This window comes from Somniosus microcephalus, chromosome 17 (genome assembly GCF_052327205.1).
Source record: "Somniosus microcephalus isolate GS21.2 chromosome 17, FLI_Smic_1.0, whole genome shotgun sequence".
In the NCBI taxonomy this organism is placed as follows: Eukaryota; Metazoa; Chordata; class Chondrichthyes; order Squaliformes; family Somniosidae; genus Somniosus; species Somniosus microcephalus.
In genome coordinates, this window is record NC_141003.1 from 93,159,526 (window position 1) to 93,182,719 (window position 23,194).

General features: G+C 46.2%; 1 protein-coding gene across 5 annotated transcripts in view; it reads left to right on the plus strand.

Annotated features, from left to right (window-relative positions):
• Window positions 1–23,194, plus strand: part of LOC147105924 (protein piccolo-like) — a 917,910-nt gene that overhangs the window by 719,747 nt on the left and 174,969 nt on the right. For 4 of the 5 annotated variants that reach the window (XM_086010851.1, XM_086010852.1, XM_086010853.1 and 1 more), the window contains 2 exons: window positions 3,583–3,777; window positions 5,949–6,125. In XM_086010851.1, coding sequence (XP_085866977.1) covers window positions 3,583–3,777; window positions 5,949–6,125 — 372 coding nt within the window. The remainder of the gene's footprint in view (window positions 1–3,582; window positions 3,778–5,948; window positions 6,126–23,194) is intronic. The other variant, XM_086010854.1, reaches the window with a different exon arrangement.

Sequence of the window (23,194 nt, forward strand, 5' to 3'; positions counted from 1 at the left end):
CGAATCCATCCCCTTCCAGGTGGAAAGCGACGCGTCCGACTTTGCCCTGGCCGCTACCCTCAATCAGGCGGGGAGACGCGTGGCCTTCTTTTCACGAACCCTCCAAGGCCCGGAGACCAGACACTCCGCTGTTGAGAAGGAGGCCCAGGCGATTGTGGAGGCTGTGCGTCATTGGAGGCACTACCTGGCCGGAAAACGATTTACCCTGCTCACTGACCAACGTTCAGTTGCTTTCATGTTTAACAACAAGCAGAGGGGCAAAATCAAAAATGACAAGATCTTGAGGTGGAGAATCGAACTTTCCACCTACAATTACGAGATCTTGTACCGGCCCGGGAAGCTCAATGAACCCCCGGATACGCTATCGCGTGGCACCTGCGCCAGCGCGCAGATCGATAGACTGCGGGCCCTCCACAATGACCTCTGCCACCCGGGGGTCACCAGGTTCTTCCACTTCATCAAGGCCCGCAACCTGCCTTACTCTATTGAGGAGGTCAGGAGCATGACCAGGAACTGCCAAGTCTGCGCTGAGTGCAAACCGCACTTTTATAGACCAGACAGGGCCCACCTGATAAAAGCCACTCGCCCCTTCGAGCGCCTGAGCGTTGATTTTAAAGGGCCTCTCCCCTCCTCCGACCGCAATGTGTACTTCCTCAATATTATTGATGAGTACTCCCGTTTCCCGTTCGCCATCCCCTGCCCGGACATGACCAGTGCCACGGTCATTAAATGTCTGAACGACCTCTTCACCCTGTTCGGTTTCCCCAGCTATATCCATAGCGACCGGGGCTCATCGTTTATGAGCGACGAACTCCGTCAGTACCTGCTAACTAGGGGTATTGCCACAAGCAGGACCACCAGTTACAACCCCCGGGGGAACGGACAGGTGGAAAGAGAAAATGCGACAGTTTGGAAGGCCGCCCTGCTAGCCTTAAAGTCTAGGGGCCTTCCAACCTCCCGCTGGCAGGATGTGCTCCCCGATGCGCTCCACTCTATTCGGTCACTGCTCTGCACTGCCACTAACGCCACCCCTCATGAGAAAATGTTTGTCTTCCCAAGGAAGTCCACATCGGGGACATCGCTACCGCCATGGCTGACGTCCCCAGGGCCGGTCCTACTGAGAAGGCACGTGAGGACCCATAAAATGGACTCCCTGGTCGAGAGGGTCGACCTCCTCCACGCCAACCCCCAGTATGCTTACATTGCATACCCGGACGGGCGGGAGGACACAGTCTCCATAAGAGACCTTGCACCCTCGGGGGCCGCAGTAACCCACTACTCACTACCACCACCCCCCCCACGATCCGATATCCAGCCCCAGCAGACGGCAGGCCTGGGCCCCGCGACCCGCTCGACATCTACGAGGACGACACGCCTGTGGCACAGCCCACGCAGGACTCGACGCCGGAAGCTCCACTACCCCTGTCGTCGGCACGCCGATCACAGCGGCAGACAAGACCTCCGGAGAGACTCCAATACACTAACTTTTAATACACTTCACCCCGCCGGACTCAATTTTAAACAAGGGGTGAATGTGGTAAACCACTGTTTGTATTCCACTGTGTACATGCCTGGACATGCCTCGGCTGACTCCTCCCACAAGTCCTAGTATAAAGGTGACTGCGCCCCAGCCCTTTGTATTTCTGGACCGGTCGACCACTCGAGGCAGACCTTCATTCTTTTGTTAATAAAAGCCTTTAGTTACTCTCTTAACTCTCAGTCTTTTATGAGTAATTGATAGCGCATCACACCATTAATCCAGCAGGAGTGTGGAGGAAGAGCCAGAAAACAGGCCAAGACCTGACATATTGCTGAAGGATTTTGGGGTCCAATAATTCTCAATTTTCTGCCTATTAACTATGAATGGGGAGTAGATATCTTCATGGAAGTGGAATCAAGGTGGTTCGCAGAAATCACAGAAACCCCACAGTGCAGATAGAGGCCATTTTGGCCCATCGAGCCTGCGCCGACACATATCCCACCCGATCCCCGTAACCCCTTCACCAACACATATCCCACCCTATCCCCGTAACCCCACATATTTAATCCCCCTAACACTAAGGGTCAATTTTTCTTTTTTATCATAGCCAATCAACCTAACCCGCACATCTTTGGACTGTGGGAGGAAACCGGAGCACCCGGAGGAAACCCACGCAAACACGGGGAGAATGTGCAAACTCCACACAGACAGTCACCCGAGGCCGGATTCAAACCCGGGTCCTTGGCGCTGTGAGGCAACAGTGCTAACCACTATGCCACCGTGCTTAGGTTGGGGGAGGAAAATAAAATCAGAGAGCAACTCATACTCTGTAACTCTGACAATCTCCTCGTGCCTAATTGGGAAGGCATTGGTGGAGAATAGGCTCTCTTTCTATTGCTGCCTTGGTCAGGAATGGTATTTGTCTTGCTAGGTTGACACTCACTGTGCAGTACTGAGGGAGTGCTGCACTATCGGAGGCGCCGTCTTTTGGGTTAGCCGTTAAACTGAGGCCCTGTCTGCCCTCTCTGGTGGATGTAAAAGATCCCTTTGGCCACTATTTCAAAGAAGAGTCCTGGCCAATAATTATCCCTCAACCAACATCGCTAATAAACAGATTATCTGGTCATTATCACATTGCTGTTTGTGGGAGCTTGCTGTGCAGAAATTAGCTGCTGTGTTTCCTACATTACAGCAGTGACTATGGCTCAAAACTACTTCATTGGCTGTAAAGTGCTTTGGGACATCCTGAGGTCATGAAAGGCGCTGGAGAAATGCAAGTCTTTTTCTTGCTGGCAGTGAGGGGAGAAGGAGGGACAGCTTAAAAAGAAACAAAACGATTTTTCAAAAACAACTAGAAAAACATTTAGGTGATCTCATGCTTGTTTGTCTTTGTAAAATAGTGCTGTGCTGCTGCTGAATAAATTTGTTTATTGAGGGAATTCACATTTAACATGTTGTATCTGCCCTTAAAGCAGTGGTGTTCAAGCTGTGTTGCATGGGCTACTCATAGCCTGCAGGGATTGGCAATTTAGCCCACAGAACTCAGTTTCAATGGCACTTCATGTTTTTTACCCACTGGTTTGACTTGTTTGAATTTCTTTGGACTAGAGGTTTGCAAAGATCTCTGCTTAGCATGGTTGCCTCATTACTACGATAAAGGCGCTATATAAATGCAAGTTGTTGTTGGTGGATAAATCCTAAATCTGAGTGCCAAGATTTGTTGGTATCAAAACCTTAAGATATTTGCGAATTGATGGGATTTTCATAAAAATCAGATGGGTTCTACAACGGACGATGAACTGCTCCGCCAGATTACCGCCCACTCAGTGAAGACGTAAATTTATCCCATGGTGTCTGCTGGCATGGGGACCCAGAAAGAAGAAGCAAGTACTGGAGAAGGACCTATCCCACAGATCACTTCGATATTTCTGGTGGCCAGTTAGAGAGTAACATTATCTGAAGTAGATCTGTAGCCTGTGGTCATTGTCAAAGAAGAAATGTGTAAAGACTTGAAGGCAGAAAATAAATCACTTAAAATAAATAATATTGAATATCTCAGTGCAACTGATAACTACATTCATCACCAATTTTTGTTTCCTCAGAGATGCACGTTCCCACCATTGAGAAATCCCAGAGCAGTCCTGCTAGCTCAAAATCATCTTCAGAAGGACATTTACGTTCTCATGGACCATCACGAAGTCAAAGCAAAACCAGCGTCACTCAGACCCACCTAGAGGATGCTGGGGCCGCCATTGCTGCAGCAGAGGCAGCCGTGCAGCAGCTCCGACTCCAGCCAAGTAAACGACGCAAATAACTTCCTCAGCATGGCAGCTTAACGTTCATCTGTTGCCTTTTTTCTTAGCTCCCTTAACTTTCTGAGCCTCAGTTACTCTGGTTTTCTTCAGTTCTCTCTTACTGTCGGCACAATCTGCTCACTGTGTAGTGGTACCTCTTTGTATATTCGTATTTATATATCACTGATCACTTTCCTAACTGTGACATTTAATTTGGGATAAGGCAGTGAAACTGGCTGTTCCTGTACTGTTAGCCCCTTCACCAACACAAATCTGTTGTGTATATATGGGTTTGAACAAAGTTTCTTATAGGTAATATAAACCGATGTCGGTGTGCAATGTTTTTATTTTCTTATCAAAAAGATTAAATTTATTTGTCATTCTGTTGAAGTTAATGTTCCCCCTGGACCGCTGCATTTTAATAATTTTATTTTCTCCCTGTCTTTGAGTCTTTTCAGTTGCACGATAAGCAATTGACCTGCCACCAGACCGCTGGAAGTGACATTCTGAGCAAATCATAAGAGTGTCCAAGATTCTGACACTGATCTTCCTCTCTCTCCCTCATCTCCTTCTGACACAACCCAGACGATCCTATGCTGGTAATTGTAGGTGTGTATCCACATCCTATAATTCCATGGGACAGCATGTTTGATAGTTAAAAAGCACTTTCATGTAGATCAAAACTCAAATAAACACTTGCAGAACTTTGAGCATTTGCTATCTATGGTGGAAGGGTGAACGGGTTGACAGTACCTTAAAGATATATCTTAAAAAAAGCAACTGTCCGCCTTATGCGGTGCTTACAGCTGTGCCATTTTGACGTCTGGCAATGGCGCTGCAATTGGGTAGAATAGCCCAACAGAACAGACCTGCTTTATGCAGTTGGAGTGATGTAGTTGGTCTGTTCACAAACTACCTTTAATTCTAAAATGCAATGCACTGTACTTCATTTTAGAAAAAAAACTAGAAGAAAAAGCTACCAATTCAGAACTTTTTAATGCAAGTCTGTCTTTTGTCACTTAAATATTTCTTTCATAAAACAGATGTCAGCTGCATTTTGGGCTATATATGATATGTGCCTAGTTTCGTAAATTGATTTTGGATATTATGAGTTGTTCTAGGACAAGTAATGATGGACTAGAACACACAGCAGAGCTTCTATGATGTTAGCTCCAGTACCAAGCCAGGTCTTGCTGAAAGAGACAAGTAATTACTAGCACTGGACAAGACTAGTAACTATTACATAAATGAAATGATGATTATAACAGGAGCATGCACAATAGTATGTATTAACAGTAAATATAGGATTAGCACACCGCTGTGCCCTGTGGGCAATGCAACACAAGATGTATTATTAATCATTGAAGAACACTGTGGGCCTCTATACTGTTAATTACATTGCCCAACAGAACTTAAAACTTAACACATCATTGCATCATAATTTATCATTATATCTCTGTGATGATTTGTTCATCCAGACTCTGATTTATAGTGGTTCACTTTTGCAACAAGGGCAAGTTTGTGCATAAACCGAGAAACTGTAGCTGTATTTTAAAATGTAGAGCAGGCAGGCCTCTTGTTATTGTATCCAATTGCAGTATGAAATTCGTGTGACCAGAATATGGATCTCTCTATTCAAATATGATCCTAAATAATAGCTTTACAGTATTAAATTATCTGTTTTTATTTACGGTATTGCATGCAGGTTAGTGTTGGATAATTAATCCATTACACGTACAGATAATCGTCATTAGTAAGAACTCCCTGGGACTAGAAAAAGTGATTACTATCCCACAATCGGATCATCATCATGTAGCATAACACAATTAAATACAGGGACCTACAGTCTGAGTTCATAGATACATAGGGTCCTCATTCCACCAGAGTTCTTATTAATGCGTTTTGACTGTATTACTGTTTACAACTCTGAATCCTGTCTGTGGGACACTTGTGGTCAACATTCCACGTTACAGTAATATTTGTCCAAATTAAATGTAATTAGGTCTTGGCAAAGGAACTGGCCAGTTTTGACTCCTTAATGCTCTGCATGATATTTCTCTTTTTGGTGTTTACACTTATTTAAATGAAACACTTCTGTTTGCATGAAAAACACTTAAGCTGGTTCCATCTGAGGATACATACTCTGGGTTTCCATTTCACCCACACTGCCACAGCACATAAAAGCGGTCAGGCTCAAAATCATGCCAGGAAGCACAGACACAGCATTGCAGGCGTCCCTATTCAAGGAACTCAGTCTGACAATCTGCCTTCACCAGCCAATGAGAACAAAGACCAAAGGCAACTCGCCATAAGGAAGGTGATGTCAGAAGGATCGCCCAAGTCTGAAGGAGGTAAGGAGATCAACATTATTAAAGATCTTCATAATTCTCTACACAAGCGGCAGATGGGAATGCATTGCCAGCATTCTTAAGTACTTATTAAATCATTGATTTGAAGCATTCATTTTGCCTCAGCAATCTTCTCTAAATTAGTGATGGAATTGCAGATGTTGTGTTTGTGAACTGCTTGTCAATGTATTTCAAATCACTTTCTCCCACTGTGTAATACTCCTGGCTGCTGTATTCTGGCAAAGAGGATGGAATGGCTGACAGCAGATATTTCCTTGACTTTTGCCATTATTTCATCAACTACTATGAAATGCTAAAGTGCAACCTAATACGGAACCCCTTGCCTATTTTATTTTGCCCACCACCTTTTTTACATTGGCTGAGTATCTCTAACACCCAGTGGTGCACCGAGTAAGATTGGCAGTTCACCATCTGGCATTAATATCAAGCGGAGCTTAGATTCTCCGCCGGGCCTCCCCATCTATTGCACTGCTCTTAAGATCTCGTTAGTGACCTACTAGTTTTGTGAACTCTCTCACTCCCCACTTTGTGTGTGTTGCTTTCTAAACATAGCTTCTTTAATCACTACACTGCCAGCCCGTTGGATAATTTAACTTTCATTTCATTTACTTCATTAAAATGCTGTATTTTATCAACAAGAAGTGTATCTATTTATAACTCGCATGTTTGCAAGTTGAAAGAAATCATCGAGCAAAATGTATCTATGGAGCTTGACATGTTAATTTGAAGTCTGCTGTGCAGAAGTTAATGGCTTTTCACAAAGTGTTGTCAATATTGAAAAACAACCTTCTGTAGCTTAAAATTAATGTGGGTTTATTTTGGTGTGGAGCGCAGATCGAGCGGGCAGGAGGTCCAATCGATTTTGGCGGTCGGACCTCATTAGCATTGAATAGGCGAGCTGCCAGCACGAGTCGTGCTGGTTATAGGCAACTCAACATTTGGGAGGGCAGGCTATCCGATGGGCAGCCACTGATCGTGGGCCTGCAACAGTACCTTAAAGGGGTAAGTAAGGCTAGAAAGGCCAAAGTCAATGGAGCTGCTTATTTCAGTATGGGAGAAACTTAAAGAACACCCCAGTAGTGAGAAATTGAAGTTGAGGAACTCTTGAGGTTCAAAACTCCCAAACAAATCAAAGAAAAATAAGGGCTGGGCACCGCCCCCCCCCCCCGACAAATCCCCCACCTTACTTTGAGCTATCCCCTACTGCAACTAATGAACCCTTTAAGTAGCATTGAGAATTGCCACCTCCTGACAAGTACCGCCCATGATTTATCAGCAGATTTAGGAAGTAGCGATTGACATGAAAATCACACTGGGGTCTGAGCTGCATCATTTGACCCCCCATTTAAACATATTCATTAAGCCCCACTTGATTCAGGTGGCTATAGGAGATCTTGAAGATAATCGATCATCTTCAAGATCAGTTACCTGCTTACATTCTGGAGCCATTACTAGGCCAATGGTGAAATCTGCACCTACTCTCAGCAAGCATAGGTTCTATTGGGTCCTTCAGGAGTATACAGGACACAATATCCTTGGAACTCGCGCAGCCACATCCGTTTACTGTGGGGGAGGGCTGCAGTAGATCCACCCGCAGACACCCTATTGGAATTTCCCAGGCTCCTCTCCACCGACGGGCATCCCAGCAGAATTGGGTTCTGCCACATTTCCCTCCCCCCATCAGCAACACCCGAGGTGTGCCCAGCCAAATGTCAGAATTGTGGGCCCTCAGTCTTTATATTCTGTTCCTTTGAAGGAGTTTTCTGTCTGGTGTTTTTGTTTTAACCTTCTGTTTAAGTCAGGTGGCTGAAGTCATACCGAGCACAAAGGAAGATGGTTGTGGTGGTTGAAGGCCAATCATCACAGCCCCAGGACATCGCTGCAGGAGTTCCTCAGGGCAGTGTCCTAGGCCCAACCATCTTCAGTTGCTTCATTAATGACCTTCCCTCCATAATAAGGTCAGAAGTGGGGATGTTCGCTGATGATAGCACAGTGTTCAGTTCCATTCGCAACTCCTCAGATAATGAAGCAGTCCATGCCCACATGCAGCAAGACCTGGACGACATTCAGGCTTGGGTTGTTAAGTGGCAAGTAACATTCGTGCCACACAAGTGCCAGGCAATGACTATCCCCAACAAGAGAGAGTCTAACCACTGCCCCTTGACATTCAACGGGTATAACCATTGCCGAATCCACCACCATCAACATCCTGGAGGTCACCATTGACCAGAAACTTAACTGGACCAGCCACATAAATACTGTAGCCACAAGAGCAGGTCAGAAGCTGGGTATTCTGTGGTGAGTGTCTCACCTTCTGACTCCCCCAAGCTTTTCCACCATCTACAAGGCACAAGCCAGGAGTGTGATAGAATACTCTCCACTTGCCTGGATGAGCACAGCTCCAACAACACTCAAGAAGTTCGACACCATCCAGGACAAAGCAGCCCGCTTGATTGGCACCCCATCCACCACCTTAAACATTCACTCCCACCACCACTGGCGCACCATGGCTGTAGTGTGTACCGTCTAAAAAATGCACTGCAGCGACTCGCCAAGCCTTCTTCGGCAGCACCTCCCAAACTCGTGACCTCTATCACCTAGAAGGACAAGGGCAGCAGGCGCATGGGAACACCACCACCTCCAAGTTCCCCTCCAAGTCACAAACCATCCTGACTTAGAAATATATCGCTGTTCTTTCATCGTCGCTGGGTCAAAATCCTGGCACTCCCTCCCTAACAACACTGTGGGAGTACCTTCACCACACGGACTGCAACGGTTCAAGAAGGCAGCTCACCACCACCTTCTCAAGGGCAATTAGGAATGGGCAATAAATACTGGCCTTGCCAGCGACACCTACATCCGAGGAAGGAATATAAAAAAAATCAACCTCCCAGGAATTAATTTTAATTCATGGGTTTATCCCATAATAGTGACAGTACATCTAAACATCTGTGCTTGGACTCCTCATTTGTCTATTTTCTGTCTGGTGCACAAACAATTCTTATGTAAAATATTGATACAGGCCTATTTTAATAAAGTTATTAAGTTGGAGACTTTGAGCAAAGGTTAAACAGCAAGTCAGGAAAATGGAGTATTTCTTTGTAAAATATACCATGGTTTAAAGGGTTCAGTCTAGAAGAGTGTGAAGTGCTCGGGTCAGTTTGGAAAGGGTCAAGCAACCTAATTGAAGTTTCCAGACATACCTACAGCATAGGCACTATGATGTCTATATTCTTGCTTGCAGAAAAAAACCCACATCAGCAAACAGCCTTGGGCTGCACAGCAGAACAATTGAGATATCATAGTTAATGGTCTGCTCATCAGAGCTTCAAATATCATAAACATTAGGGAAGAAAGTATCGCCGGGATAAAATATAGGAATGTTGAAGCAATATATTTGTTCTCTTTAGCAAGCTTGACAATTTGAGGACTCTTTTTGGGGCCATCTTTAACTATGTTTATATTATAGCACTGATACCCGAGACAGCCCAGTGCATATAAACAAGGCAGGGCTGGTGCATCCAGTAGCATGAAGCACCAGTTCAGTTGCTGATTGTTACCCTAACACAGGCTGCGATTTTACTAACCTCGGCGGGTCCATGGTGGGCAATGCCAGTGGCGGGTCCCAACCCCACTGCTATTCCCATCCCGGCCTCTGAAAAGAAATTCCCCTGATTGGGCTCGTTAAGCCCTGCCCAGCACATTTCCTGGCCAATTAGAGGAAGCGGGTCTGTTGCTGTCATTTGATGACGCATCATCAACCGGTTTCCTTAAAGGGACCGTGGCCGACTTTCTTTTGACATTTGTGCTGTCAGTGTTCGACAGCATTGAGCTGCTGCAAACACTGACAAGCACTGCACAGAGGCAGAGGGCTGCACCCAGGCTCTCCCATGACTCCCTCCATATGCTTATGGAGGGAGTCACAGCACACAGGGAGGTCCTCTTCCTTCCCATGGGTGGAAGAGACCTCCTCAGGAGATCAACACAGCCTGGTTGCACATTACAGAGGTGGGCACAAGCAGGGATGTGGTCAGGAGGACCTGGGTGCAGTGCTGCAAACGTTTCAATGATCTCAGTAGATCACGAAACATTAGTACAAAGCCACACTCAACCTCATCCTGCTGTGCCTCTCATCACATCCACATCACCCTGCCTTCCCTACCCTACTCCTGCACATCATTACTCACACCAATTTACCTTGCACCTCCACCCACCCCTCTCTATCTATATTATCACATCCCCATCTCACTAGCCACCCCTCACACGCACCCTCATCCTAGTGCAATCATACCAACCAACAACACACAAGGGTAGGCATTTGGGTGTTTTATGCAATGATCATGTAAAGTTTCTGTTAATGTGTGTCAAACATTGAAACCTTTATTTTCAAGGCTGCGTTCTTGAACAGATTCTTAGAAGTGGCTTAGTGAGTTGCAGTGAATGGTGAGACATAATGGTAAACCCCCGCAGTGGTGGTGAGTGTGAAAGGAATGGTTTGGGCATTGTAGGGATGCTTTATGGTGCTGCTGTGGGGTGGTGCTAACCTGGCGCATCATGTGGCAGCCAGGTTGTACAGCGTCAAGTGAAGTAAATCTGGCCATGGTGAGGCCATCCCTGGCCTCTCGGGCAGCAATGTGGTCGGGTGCTGATGCCTTGTGTCCTGTGCAGCATCAGTTGATTGTGGAGAAGGTTGGTGTTGTTGTTGGTGATGCTGGTGTTAAGGCTGATTGTGGTGGGATTCTGAGGACCAAGGTGAAAGAGTTTCAAGTGCAACCATGCTAATGGAATAGATGGCAGGTGAGGCTGAGATGACAGAAGCAATCTGTCAATGGTGGGTGAGGTAATGAGGTCAGACTGGATGGAGACTTCTGTAAAGACTTGCAGCATCCTGAATCTGTAGTGGAAATGCAGTTTAGAGAAGCTAGTGGTTAAGGGAACATTTCTCAATCAGCTGGGAGCTTTGACTTGACATTTGAAGCTGTCAACTCATCAGCTGATCCACTGGCCTCTGACCTCCCACCTCAGCTTCACAGACGAGGTCTAGGCACAGCGGGGAAACCAGTGGGCGACCTGTCAAATCAAAAAAGCTGGGGAGAAAACCATTGATAAGTGGCTGTAAACAAGCCACTAATGATTTTAATTGCCTCCCCCGCCGCTGCGCTGACAGACCCGACATGTGGGAAAGGCGCTTGGCGGTGGGTTCACAGCAGGGTCCTGACCCACTGAGGGGAAAAAACACTTTCCCACCCGACCCACCATCGATCGTGCCCGCTGACCCCCCACCAAAATCTAACCATTAGACTTTCAACAGCCCTGCATGTGTAAACTCGCAAACACACAGTTGAATGTTGTCATTGGTTCTGAAATCCGCCACAAGGCACAGGGTCATATTCTATAGCCGCTGATGCTGAAAGGTATTGCAGAACAACTTCAGGTAAAAAGACTGGGGAGGAAGTAAAGAGCAATAACTGAGAACAAATCAAATACAAGACGCTAAGTCTAATACTCAAAGTCCATATGCTCCAAAGGGATCCCTCGGCTAATGTCACCAAAATGTGTGCGTTTCACTGTATAATTAAGAAAATAGAGGTGCAGCAGGATTTTTATGACAAACAGTTCGACACAATACAATATTCAATAAAATTTGACATCATCTTCTAATATAATCGCTCAATCAGCTCCGATGGACGAGTCACATTGTCCGCATGCCCAATACGAGACTCCCAAAACAAGCGCTCTACTCGGAGCTCCGGCACGGCAAGAGAGCCCCAGGTGGGCAGAGGAAACGCTTCAAGGACACCCTCAAAGCCTCTTTGAAAAAGTGCAACATCCCCACCGACACCTGGGAGTCCCTGGCCCAAGACCACACAAAGTGGAGGAGAAGCATCCGGGAAGGCGCCGAACACCTCTAGTCTCTTCGCCGGGAGCAAGCGAAAGCCAAGTGCAGGCAGCGCAAGGAGCGCACGTCAACCCAAGCACCCCACCCACCCACCCCTTCAACCACCGTCTGCCCAACCTGTGACAGAGACTGTGGGTCCCGCATTGGACTCATCAGTCACCTGCAAACTCATTTTTAATGTGGAAGCAAGCCATCCTCGGTTCCGAGGGACTGCCTAAGAAGAAGAATCCTGGACAACAGGCGTAAACAGGATTTCTAACCTCGCTTTGAAGAAAAACTAGCAGATTATCTCTGGCATTTCCCACAGTGAGTTGGAGGCAGTACTGGAGAGTTCTGGCAATTAGCAGTACTGGAGTTGGGGGGACAAGAGGAGAAGTTTACCACAACCACAACCACACCAGTAGGCCAGAAAATGGCCCCATTACGAGCAGCAATAGCAGGCACGATCACACAAGGGGACTAGAAAGTGACCGTGTAACCTTAAATCCGTGCCAAGGTCAAGTGAAAATCACATAACACTATTCAAAGAAGAGCTAGAAGTTCACTGATCATCCTGGCCAACATTCCTCCGTCAGGCAACACAACCAAAAAACAGATTAATGGGTCAATCATCACATTGTTGTTAATGGGATTTTTTTTTTATTATTCATTTTATGGGATGTGGGCATCACTGGCAAGGCCAGTATTTATTGCCCATCCCTAATTGCCCCTTGAGAAGGTGGTGGTGAGCTGCCTTCTTGAACCGCTGCAGTCCGTGTGGTGAAGGTACACCCACAGTGGAGGGAGTTCCAGAATTTTGGCCCAGCGACAATGAAGGATCGGCGATATACTTCTAAGTCAGGATGGTGTGTGACTTGGAGGGGAACTTCCAGGTGGTGGTGTACCTATGCGCCTGCTGCCCTTGTTCTTCTAGGTGGAAGAGGTTGCAGGTTTGAGAGGTGCTGCCGAAGAAGCCTTGGCGAGTTGCTGCAGTGCATCTTGTAGATGGTACACACTGCAGCCACGGTGCGCCGGTGGTGGAGGGAGTGAATGTTTAAGGTGGTGGATGGAGTGCCAATAGAAAAAAAGGAGCAAGAGTATGTTATTTGGCCCTTCGAGCCTGCTCCACCATTCAATATGATCATAGCTGATCCTCTATCTCAATACCATATTCGCGCTCTCTCCCCATTCCCCTTGATGCCAATCAAGCAGGCTGCTTTGTCCTGGATGGTGTCAAGCTTCTTGAGTGTTGTTGGAGCTGCACTCATTCAGGCAGGTGGAGAGTATTCCATCACACTCCCTACTTGTGCCTTGTAGATGGTGGAAAGGCTTGGGGGAGTCAGGAGGTGAGACACTTGCCACAGAATACCCAGCCTCTGATCTGCTCTTGTTGCCACAGTATTTATGTGGCTGGTCCAGTTAAGTTTCTGGTCAATGATGACCCCCAGGATGTTGTAGGTGGGGGATTCGGCGATGGTAATACCATTGAATGTCAAGGGGAGGTGGTTAGACTCTCACTTGTTGGAGATACTCATTGCCTGGCACTTCTGTGGCGCAAATGTTACCTGCCACTTATCAGCCCAAGCCTGAACGTCGTCCAGGTCTTGTTGCAATGCTTCATTATCTGAGGAGTTGTGAATGGCGCTGAACACTGTGCAGTCATCAGCAAACATCCCCATTTCTGACCTTATGTTGGAGGGAAGGTCATTGATGAAGCAGCTGAAGATGGTTGGGCCTAGGACACTGCCCTGAGGAACTCCTGCAGTGATGTCCTGGGGCTGTGATGATTGACCTTCAACCACCACAACCATCTTCCTTTGTGCTAGGTATGACTCCAGCCAGTGGAGCGTTTTCCCCCCGATTCCCATTGACTTCAGTTTTACGAGGGCTCTTTGATGCCACACTCGGTCAAATGCTGCCTTGATGTCAAGAGCAGTCACTCTCACCTCACTTCAGCTCCTTTGTCCATGTTTGGACCAAAGCTGTAATGAGGTTGGGAGCCGATTGGTCTTGGAGGAACCCAAACTGGGCATCAGTGAGCAGGTTATTGGTGAGTAAGTGCCGCTTGATAGCGCAGTCGATGACACCTTCCATCACTTTGCTGATGATTGAGAGTAGACTGATGGGGCGGTAATTGACCGGGTTGGATTTGTCCTGCTTGTTGTGGACAGGATATACCTGGGCAGTTTTTCACATTGTTGGATAGTTGCCAGTGTTGTAGCTGTACTGGAACAGCTTGGCTCGAGGCGCGACTAGTTCTGGAGCACAAATCTTCAGCACGATAGCCAGAATGTTGATGGGGCCCATAGTCTTTGCTGTATCCAGTGCACTCAGCCATTTCTTGATATCACGTGAAGTGAATCAAATTAGCTGAAGACTGGCTTCTGTGATGGTGGAGACCTCGGGAGTAGGCTGATATGGATCATCCACGTGGCACTTCTGGCTGAAGATGGTTGCAAATGCATCAGCCTTTTTTTTGCACTCACATGATGGGCTCCACCATCATTGAGGATGGGGATATTCTTGGAGCCTCCTCCTCCCGTTAGTTGTTTAATGGTCCACCACTATTCACAACTGGATGTGGCAGGACTGCAGAGCTTTGATCTGATCCGTTGATTGTGGAATCGCTTAGCCCTGTCTATAGCATGCTGCTTCTGCTTTTTAGCATGCATGTAGTCCTGTGTTGCAGCTTCCCCAGGTTAGCACCTCATTTTTAGGTACGCCTGGTGCTGCTCCTGGCACGCTCTTCTACACTCCTTATTGAACCAGGGTTGGGTCCCCTGGCTTGATGGTAATGGTAGAATGAGGGATATGCCGGGCCATGAGGTTACAGATTGTGGTGGAATACAATTCTGCTGCTGCTGATGGCCCACAGCGCTTTATGGATGCCCAGTTTTGAGCTGCTAGATCTGTTCTGAATCTATCCCATTTAGCACGGTGGTCGTGCCACACAACACGAAGGAGGGTGTCCTCAGTGTGAAGACGGGACTTCGTCTCCGCAATTTCTGTGCAGTGGTCACTGCTACTAATACTGTCATGGACAGATGCATCTGCGATTGGTGAGGACAAGGTCAAGTAGGTTTTTCCCTCGTGTTGGTTCTCTCACCACCTGCCGCAGGCCCAGACTAGCAGTTATGTCCTTCAGGACTTGGCCAGCTCGGTCAGTAGTGGTGCTACCGAGACACTCTTGGTGATGGTCATTGAAGTCCCCCACCCAGAGTACATTCTGTATCCTTGCTACTCTCAGTGCTTCATTCCACGTGGCGTTCAACATGGAGGAGTACTGATTCATCAGCTGAGGGAGGGCGGTAGGTGGTAATCAGCAGGAGGTTTCCTTGCCCATGCTTGACCTGAAGCCATGAGACTTCATGGTGTCTGGAGTCAATGTTGAGGACTTCCAGGGCCATTCCTTCCCAACTGTATACCACTGTGCTGCCACCCCTGGTGAGTCTGCCCTGCCAGTGGGACAGGACATACCCAGGGATGGTGATGGAAGAGTTTGTGACATTGGCTGAAAGTTATGATTCTGTGAGTATGACTATGTCAGGCTGTTGCTTGACTAGTCTGTGGGACAGCTCTCCCAATTTTGGCACAAGTCCCCAGAGGAGGACTTTGCAGAGTCTACTGGGCTGGGTACGCCGTTGCCGAGGTCGATGCCAAGTGGTCCATCCAGTTTGATTCTTATTATTGTGTTTCGTATCGGTTTGCTACAACCAGAGCAGTGGGAGTCATTCAGAAAGGAAATAGAGAGAGTACAGCGCCAACATGTTCCCGTAAAGGTCAAGGGTGTGACCAACAAGTCCAGGGAACCCTGGATGTCAAGGGATATACAAGAATGGATTAGGAAAAAAAGGGAGGCTTTTGGCAGATACAAAGGACTAAAAACAGTGGAAGCCCTAGAGGAGAATAGAAAGTGCATGTGGGTCTGGAGTCACAGATAGGTCAGATCATGTAAGGACGGCAGATTTCCTTCCCTAAAGGACATTAGTGAACCAGATGGATTTTTTTACGACAATTTGATAGTTTCATTACTGATACTAGTAATTTTTCCAGATTTATTTAATTAACTGAATTTAAATTCCCCAGCTGCCGTGGTGGGATTTGAACTTTCGCCTCTTGGATCATTAGTCCAGGCCTCTGGATTACTAGCCCAATGACATTACTTCTACGCTACCATTCCCATATCTGGTTGTGTGCAAAATGGATGCTGCGTTTGCCTACATAACAAGCCACTGGGACATAATTTATTATGTGTGACGTGCTATGTGATGTTTCTGAGAGATGTAATAAGGTAATACATCAATGCAAGTTATCAGTTTGTTTAACATGGTAACTGTAATAAAGAACATATTTTATTCCAGAAAAAAATAACCGAGAGCTAATTAACAAAAAAGCACAACTTGAAAGTCTCACCTTCCAGCGTAAAACACTGGAACACTGAGTGTATGAATAATGAGGATTTCTACTAAATATTTAATGACTGCCATGTCAACCATAATCAAAGTGCTCATTTCTGCTAATCTATGAACTAATGTTGTTTTGGGGTCTAGCAGCGTCACCATTGTAACAGCTCAGCCTACAACGTACACAACGTACATATGTGGGTACGACAATCACGTCTGTGATTTGCGGGCAATGGAATACCACAGTAACGATAAAGAAAGAACCTCATGAAAAATTAAGCATTTGTTTCCTTTTGATAGATTTATTTCTCGGGAAATCGTGCTTACAATAGATGAGTGTTACTGAACTAGCTGACGGTGTACCCAGAGGTGATTAATATCTACACGCTAAGGTGCTGATTGAGACAGACACATATTTTAAAGTTATTTATCCAGACTTTTCCAGATGATTCTTACTCCTTTGTATTTAAGTCTGAAAGGTACGAAACAGTTTTTATTTGTCCAAATTAACTGGGCATAATCACAGGAGCTGCATGCATATATTCATGCTTCAGTATTCCAGCAATTCAGTCCAAGAATCTGAAAGATAAACTGTTCCCTCTTGTCTGATTTGTAATAAAATAGTTGATAAGTTACAATCAGTAATTCAATCAATTGGTTCTGTTCACATCATAGGGGAAATTTTCACTCCCTCTGCCCAGTGGAAACCAGGCAGAGCAGGAGTTAAAATCCAAGTGCTACACCTGCCGCTCGTTTCCGGCCCACTGCTATTTTAGCGCAGCTGTTTTCTTGGGTGGTTGTGGTGCCCACCTGACTCAGACTGGAGCTTCATAAATATATGTAAATCGGACTGCTATCATTTAGATAGGACCACAGTGCTATTGTAACTGCCTACTGAATGGAATGCTCACCCTAACTCAGTAAAACCTGGCGGACAGCCGGTGGAGGCTGAGGTCGTGTCAGGTCAGTGTAAAAATTGTATCTGTAGGTCCCGGTGGATCAAAAGTGTTCTTCTGGGCCCTACAGAAACAGTATTGGCTGCTTTGTCCTGGGCTACTGCCCTTCCCACCCGCAAACCCCAGCATGAGTCAATTTGGAACAAATTGGGAATCAAGCCTCGGATTCTCTGGTCTGTACAGAAAAGCTACACAATCAATATTAATTTAGCCATCAGCGGAGCTTGTCACCATTTTAAAAAGAAAAACACAATTCAGAATCATTGAGATGACTTGTTTGTGAATATTGCATCAACAGAACATCCTTGCCATTCCTGCCTTGAAGCATTCCGAGGCCTCAACAGTACAAGAGTAAGATTCAGTGGTGCTTCCCCTCAGTCAGTGTTTCCCAGCCCAGTCTGTGAGTTAGCATTTGCTGATGGAAATCAGCATTTTAACAGGCTGAGGTGTATTTTGGTTAAGTCATCCCATTATGTCCTGGGATTTTCTCACATGCATGGAGTTCACATATGTGCAAGTCAAGGAAGATCCACACAAGTGAAAAAATGCTGAAAATATTGTGTGCTGTGCAGAGGCTGGAGAATCACACAGATCATGAGCGGGTCGGCGGAGACAGGTAAAACTATTTCCTTCAGATTAGTTAGCCGTGTACTTAGTAAACATAGAAGATAGGAGCAGGAGTCGGCTATTCGGCCCCTTGAGCCTGCTCCGCCATTCAATGAGATCATGGCTGATCATCCAAATTCAGTACCCTGTCCCTGCCTTCTCCCCACATCCCTTGATCCCTTTAGCCTTAAGAAATATATCCAACTCCTTCTTGAATATATTTAATGAATTGGCCTCCACTGCCTTCTGTGGTAGAGAATTCCACAGGTTCACCACTCTCTGGGTTAAGAAATTCCTCCTCCATTTCTGTCCAAAATGGCTTACCCCTTATCCTTAGACTGTGACTCCTGGTTCTGGACTCCCCGGCCATCGGGAACATCCTTCCTACATCCAGTCTGTCCAGTCCTGTTAGAATTTTATAAGTTTCAATGAGACTTAACGTAACTGAATTATTAAAGGAAATCTGGAAGAATAACTTCCCATTAAATTGAACCATCTTAATATAAAAAGCAGGTAAGGGGATATTCAACTGCTGTGGCTCTGGCCATAAACCTCTGCCCAGGACTCCCTTTGAGTTGTTGGTTGTTATTTAAGTTGTCAGCTTTTTAGGGCTATAGTATCTAACCACTAACAGAATATTGTAGTTGTATTTGGCAAGCTAAAGAAAAACATGTTGGAACGTAGAATCATAGAAATTTATGACACAGAAGGAGGCCATTCAGCTCATCATGTCTGTGCCAGTCCAAAGCCATGCAGCGTAATAAACTGGATAGCCACAACTGGAGTCCATCATGTACAAGATTCATTGGAGCAACAGCATCACCAGAATTGCTGACTGTTAAACCAGACATTCATGTTTATACTAACAGCAGAAAAGAAAGACTTGTACTTGTATTGTACCGTATTACATCTCAGAAACACCTCAAAGTGCTTCATATACAATTAATTAACATACAGTGAGTATGTGGGCAGATGTGGTAGCCATTTTGCAAACAAGATCCTCACACAGCCAAAAGCTTCTGCATCTCAACATTCTGCATCAATCCAACAAATGGCATTGAATATCAATGGGCAAACGTCACTGACTTCTCCTGTCTATGGACCACCATCCCAGACAGTATCGTCGCCTCAGCTCCTTAGTACACTGAGTTTCAAATGCTGAATTAATTATCACTTACTGAACTAGGATTGTTGGACCATGTCATTTGTACATTTGCACTCCCTACAATTTTTCTTAACTTGTCTATTTTTCCAGAAACTGGGTCAAACTTGTGAGTCATCTTGTGCCCTTGTGAGGCAGGCTCGAAGGGCCGAATGGCCTACTTCTGCTCCTATTTCTTATGTTCTTATCTGTCATCATTAGTTGCCCACTTTTATCTTACTACCTAATATAAAATCGCCGTTTGAGTGTGGGTTCCACATTGTGTTAACAATTTCCTGTGATGATAAATGTTGCTCTAGATTGAGTGATTCCTAAAGTAGAAAACAATTCTCGTAGCACTGACAAGCAGAATATTGGCATATTAACAATAGCATTAGCTTGTATAGTTAAGCAGTAATGCAGAAATGTAACTGCAGTTCATAATAATTGAGGTTAGGCAGTTGATTGAAGGCAACCTTTACCTCACACACTGGGCTCGATTTTAATAGCCCTGAGGAGGCGGGTTTGGAGGCAGGCCAGCAGTGAAAATCGGAAAAAATGGCTTCAGACTGCCAACTCGCCCCCATGCGATTTTCATGAGTGTCAGGTCAGCCGCTCCTGAACTGACCCGACTCCAACTGGTGGGACAGGTAGTTAAGGCAGTTAACAGCTGTTAACTGCCTTGCTAATCCTATTTTTATCATGGTTTCCTATTTTCGTGCTTCTGGCTCCTGTTTCCCATCTTGTCAGAAACACGCCAGCTGCAAGGAGACGAGTTTCTCGAGGACATGATTTGTAGTCATTGGTGCAACACTTTAAAAGCGCTCCTGTAACATGGCTGACATTCAAGTGCAACAACCTGGATGTTGGAGGTTTGGGATAAGATTTTGTAAATCTAATGACCTTTGACTGTTCAAGTTGACACCCATCTGCAGTGTTACCTTATTGGAATAATTTCAGGCCACTTTGAGTGCGCGCTTGCAAACTTCTTGCCTCATCTGAAATCTATAGCAACGGGATGGGAACCATTTACATCCTCTCATCCTGGTCATCCGATTCGGAGGAAGAGCAGCCGCAGCAGCACCACAACCAGCCACAACAGCAGCACCAGCACCAGGAATGCCAACCTCCTCCCCACCCACCTGATGCTGCATTGGACACAGGGCATCAGCCCTTGACAAAATTGCTGGCCGGGAGGCCAGCGATGGCATCACCATGGCCAGATTCACTTCACTTGATGCTGTAAACCCTGGCTGCCACATGATGTGCCAGGTTGACCTGTTATAAATCTCATCATTCATCGAGAAACTACTCATGAAATAACGCTGGACAGCCAGCTGGTGGCGCCGTCCAAGGAGGATATATACTCGGGCGTGGGCCCAGCTTTCCAGGGACATTTTGTAAGACAAGGAACTAGTGAAGTAGAACTAGACCTCCATGTTCTGAAACAAGTTGATTAAAGCCTTGCTTTAAGCTCAAACCAAGTGCGTAGTGAGTTTTATTACATCAATTTAATCAACTTGTTATCGACTCCACGCTCTGAGTGATTTCAGGAACAGCCAGCTATGACTTCAACTGCAGAAGGGAACTCCGGCATAGAAATCAATCCATCATGGACAAACTACTCAGACCTGCCCGTCTTGACCTGGACCCAAATTCACTTACAACTGCTAAGGTATGGAAACACTGGTATCATACCTTTAGCCACTTCCTCAGGGTGTGTGGTGAGAATGTTCCTGATAAATTAGAGATACTTGCCAATTATGTACCGCCTCATGTGTTTGACTATATCGAAGACTGTGTAGACTATGACTCCGCTATCCTAATATTACAGCGACTGTATGTTAAGGCCCCAAACAAAATTTTTGCTCGGCATCTATTGGCCACAACTCGACAACAACCTGGGGAATCACTTGCCGAATTCCTTCAAAAGCTTCGCAGGCTCAGCAAGGATTGTAACCTTAAAGCTGTCACAGCTGAGCAGTACCAGAAGGAGCTAATTCGCGATTCCTTTATTAATGGAATTACGTCTCCCTTCATACGCCAGCGTCAGTTGGAGAATAAAACCCTCGAGTTACAGGCTGCCTATGACCAGGCGTGTTCCCTGGACTGAGCAAAGAGGAATGCAGATACCTATCTTTTACCTCGTGCACGGGCTGCTGCTATCACTTTTAATGACTCCTTCGATAGGTCTCAGGCGGAAGCCCTCACCGATGATGACTCTAACTTAGCGGATGACAACCCTACCCTAGAAGCCTTCACTGATGATGACCCCGCCCTAGCAGCATCTTGGCAATCTGGAAGGAAGTATTTCTTCTGTGGAGGTGCGTTCCATTATAGGAAATTCTGTCCTGCTCGTAACGCAACCTGCAATCACTGCAGCAAGAAAGGCCACTTTTCTAATGTATACCGGTCGAGAGCTCCTGTTAGTTTTGCAGCTACTATCTATAAAACTGCTCCTCCCGCAAGAGCGACTACTAAGGTTACAGCTGCAATCTATAAAACTGCTCCTCCCCCAAGAACCACTACTAAGGTTACAGCTGTCAAGTGTAAAACTGCCCCTCCTCTCATCACAGCTGTTTTTCCCCAAAGTTTGTCCCATGCAGCCACGAAGGTTTCGGTAAATGGACACATTTTGAGTGCACTAATCGACTCATGCAGCTCCGACAGCTTCATTAGTGAGCGGGCTGTCAGTAAGTTAAAACTGCGTATTTACCCCTCGGACAGGGAAATTGCAATGGCTCTGACGACACTGACCACCAATTCTTCCGGCTTTTGTCTTGTCGACCTTATTCTCAATGGCCGCACTTATTTCTCCTGGGACAGGATTTCCAGAAACAACACAAAAGACTCACTTTCGAGTTTGGAGGGTCAAAGCCGGAGCTTACTATTTCCAAAGTACCGTTTTGTGCGCTTTCGGCGGCTTCGCTCGACGAGCCCTCCTTGTTTGCCAATCATTCCCCCCGATGTAAGCCCATAGTCACTAAATCACGATGTTTCAGCCAGGATGATCGATCCTTTATTGAGGCAGAAATCTCTCGCCTTCTAGCTGACGGTATCATTGAGCCATGTTCATCTTCCTGGCGGGCTCAAGTCGTCATTGTTAAAAATCCTCTGAAGCAACACAAGAAACGTCTTTGCATCGATTACTCGCAAACTATTAACCAGTATACCGACCTGGATGCCTACCCACTACCACGCATCGATGACATGGTCAATAACCTTGCCAACTACAAGGTATTTTCAACTTTTGATTTAAAGAGCGCATATCATCAAGTACCGTTAAAGGACTCTGACAAAAAGTAAACGGCCTTTGAGGCCAATGGTCGGCTTTACCAGTTTTGTCGCCTTCCATTTGGGGTCACCAATGGGGTGGCCGTCTTTCAACAGGCAATGGATAGCCTAGTCAAACAGGAGAACTTAACGGACACTTTTCCATATCTGGATAATATCACCATTGCTGGTCATGACCAGGAGGAGCATGATGCCAACCCCCAGAAATTTTTTGGCGTTGTCTGTCGTCGCAACTTAACCTCAACTGAGTCCAAATCTGTGAAATCAGTACCATCAGTCAACATCCTTGGCTACTGGGTGGGCAACGGTGTCATCAAACCGGATCCGGAGTGACTTCGCCCGCTTCAGGAGCTCCCTCCCCCTACGAATCTCGGCTCTCTTCGTCGGGCACTCGGCATGTTCGCCTATTATGCAAAATTGATACCCCACTTCTCCGACAAGATCCAGCCCCTGCTTCATGCAAAGTCATTTCCATTGGAGGCAACGGCTATTTCAGCTTTCAACCTCCTCAAGCGACAACTGGAAAAAGCCACACTTCGTTCCATTGATGAAAATCTTCTTTTCGTGGTCGAGTGCGATGCATCGGATGTGGCGATCTCTGCTACCTTGAATCAAGGTGGTCGACCCATTGCATTTCTGTCCAGAACTTCGCAGGATAGTGAGCTCCATTATCCTCCTGTTGAGAAGGAGGCTACGGCCATCATCGAAGCGGTACGTAAATGGAGTCATTTTCTCGCTCATCACCATTTCACACTTATAACCGATCAGCGCTC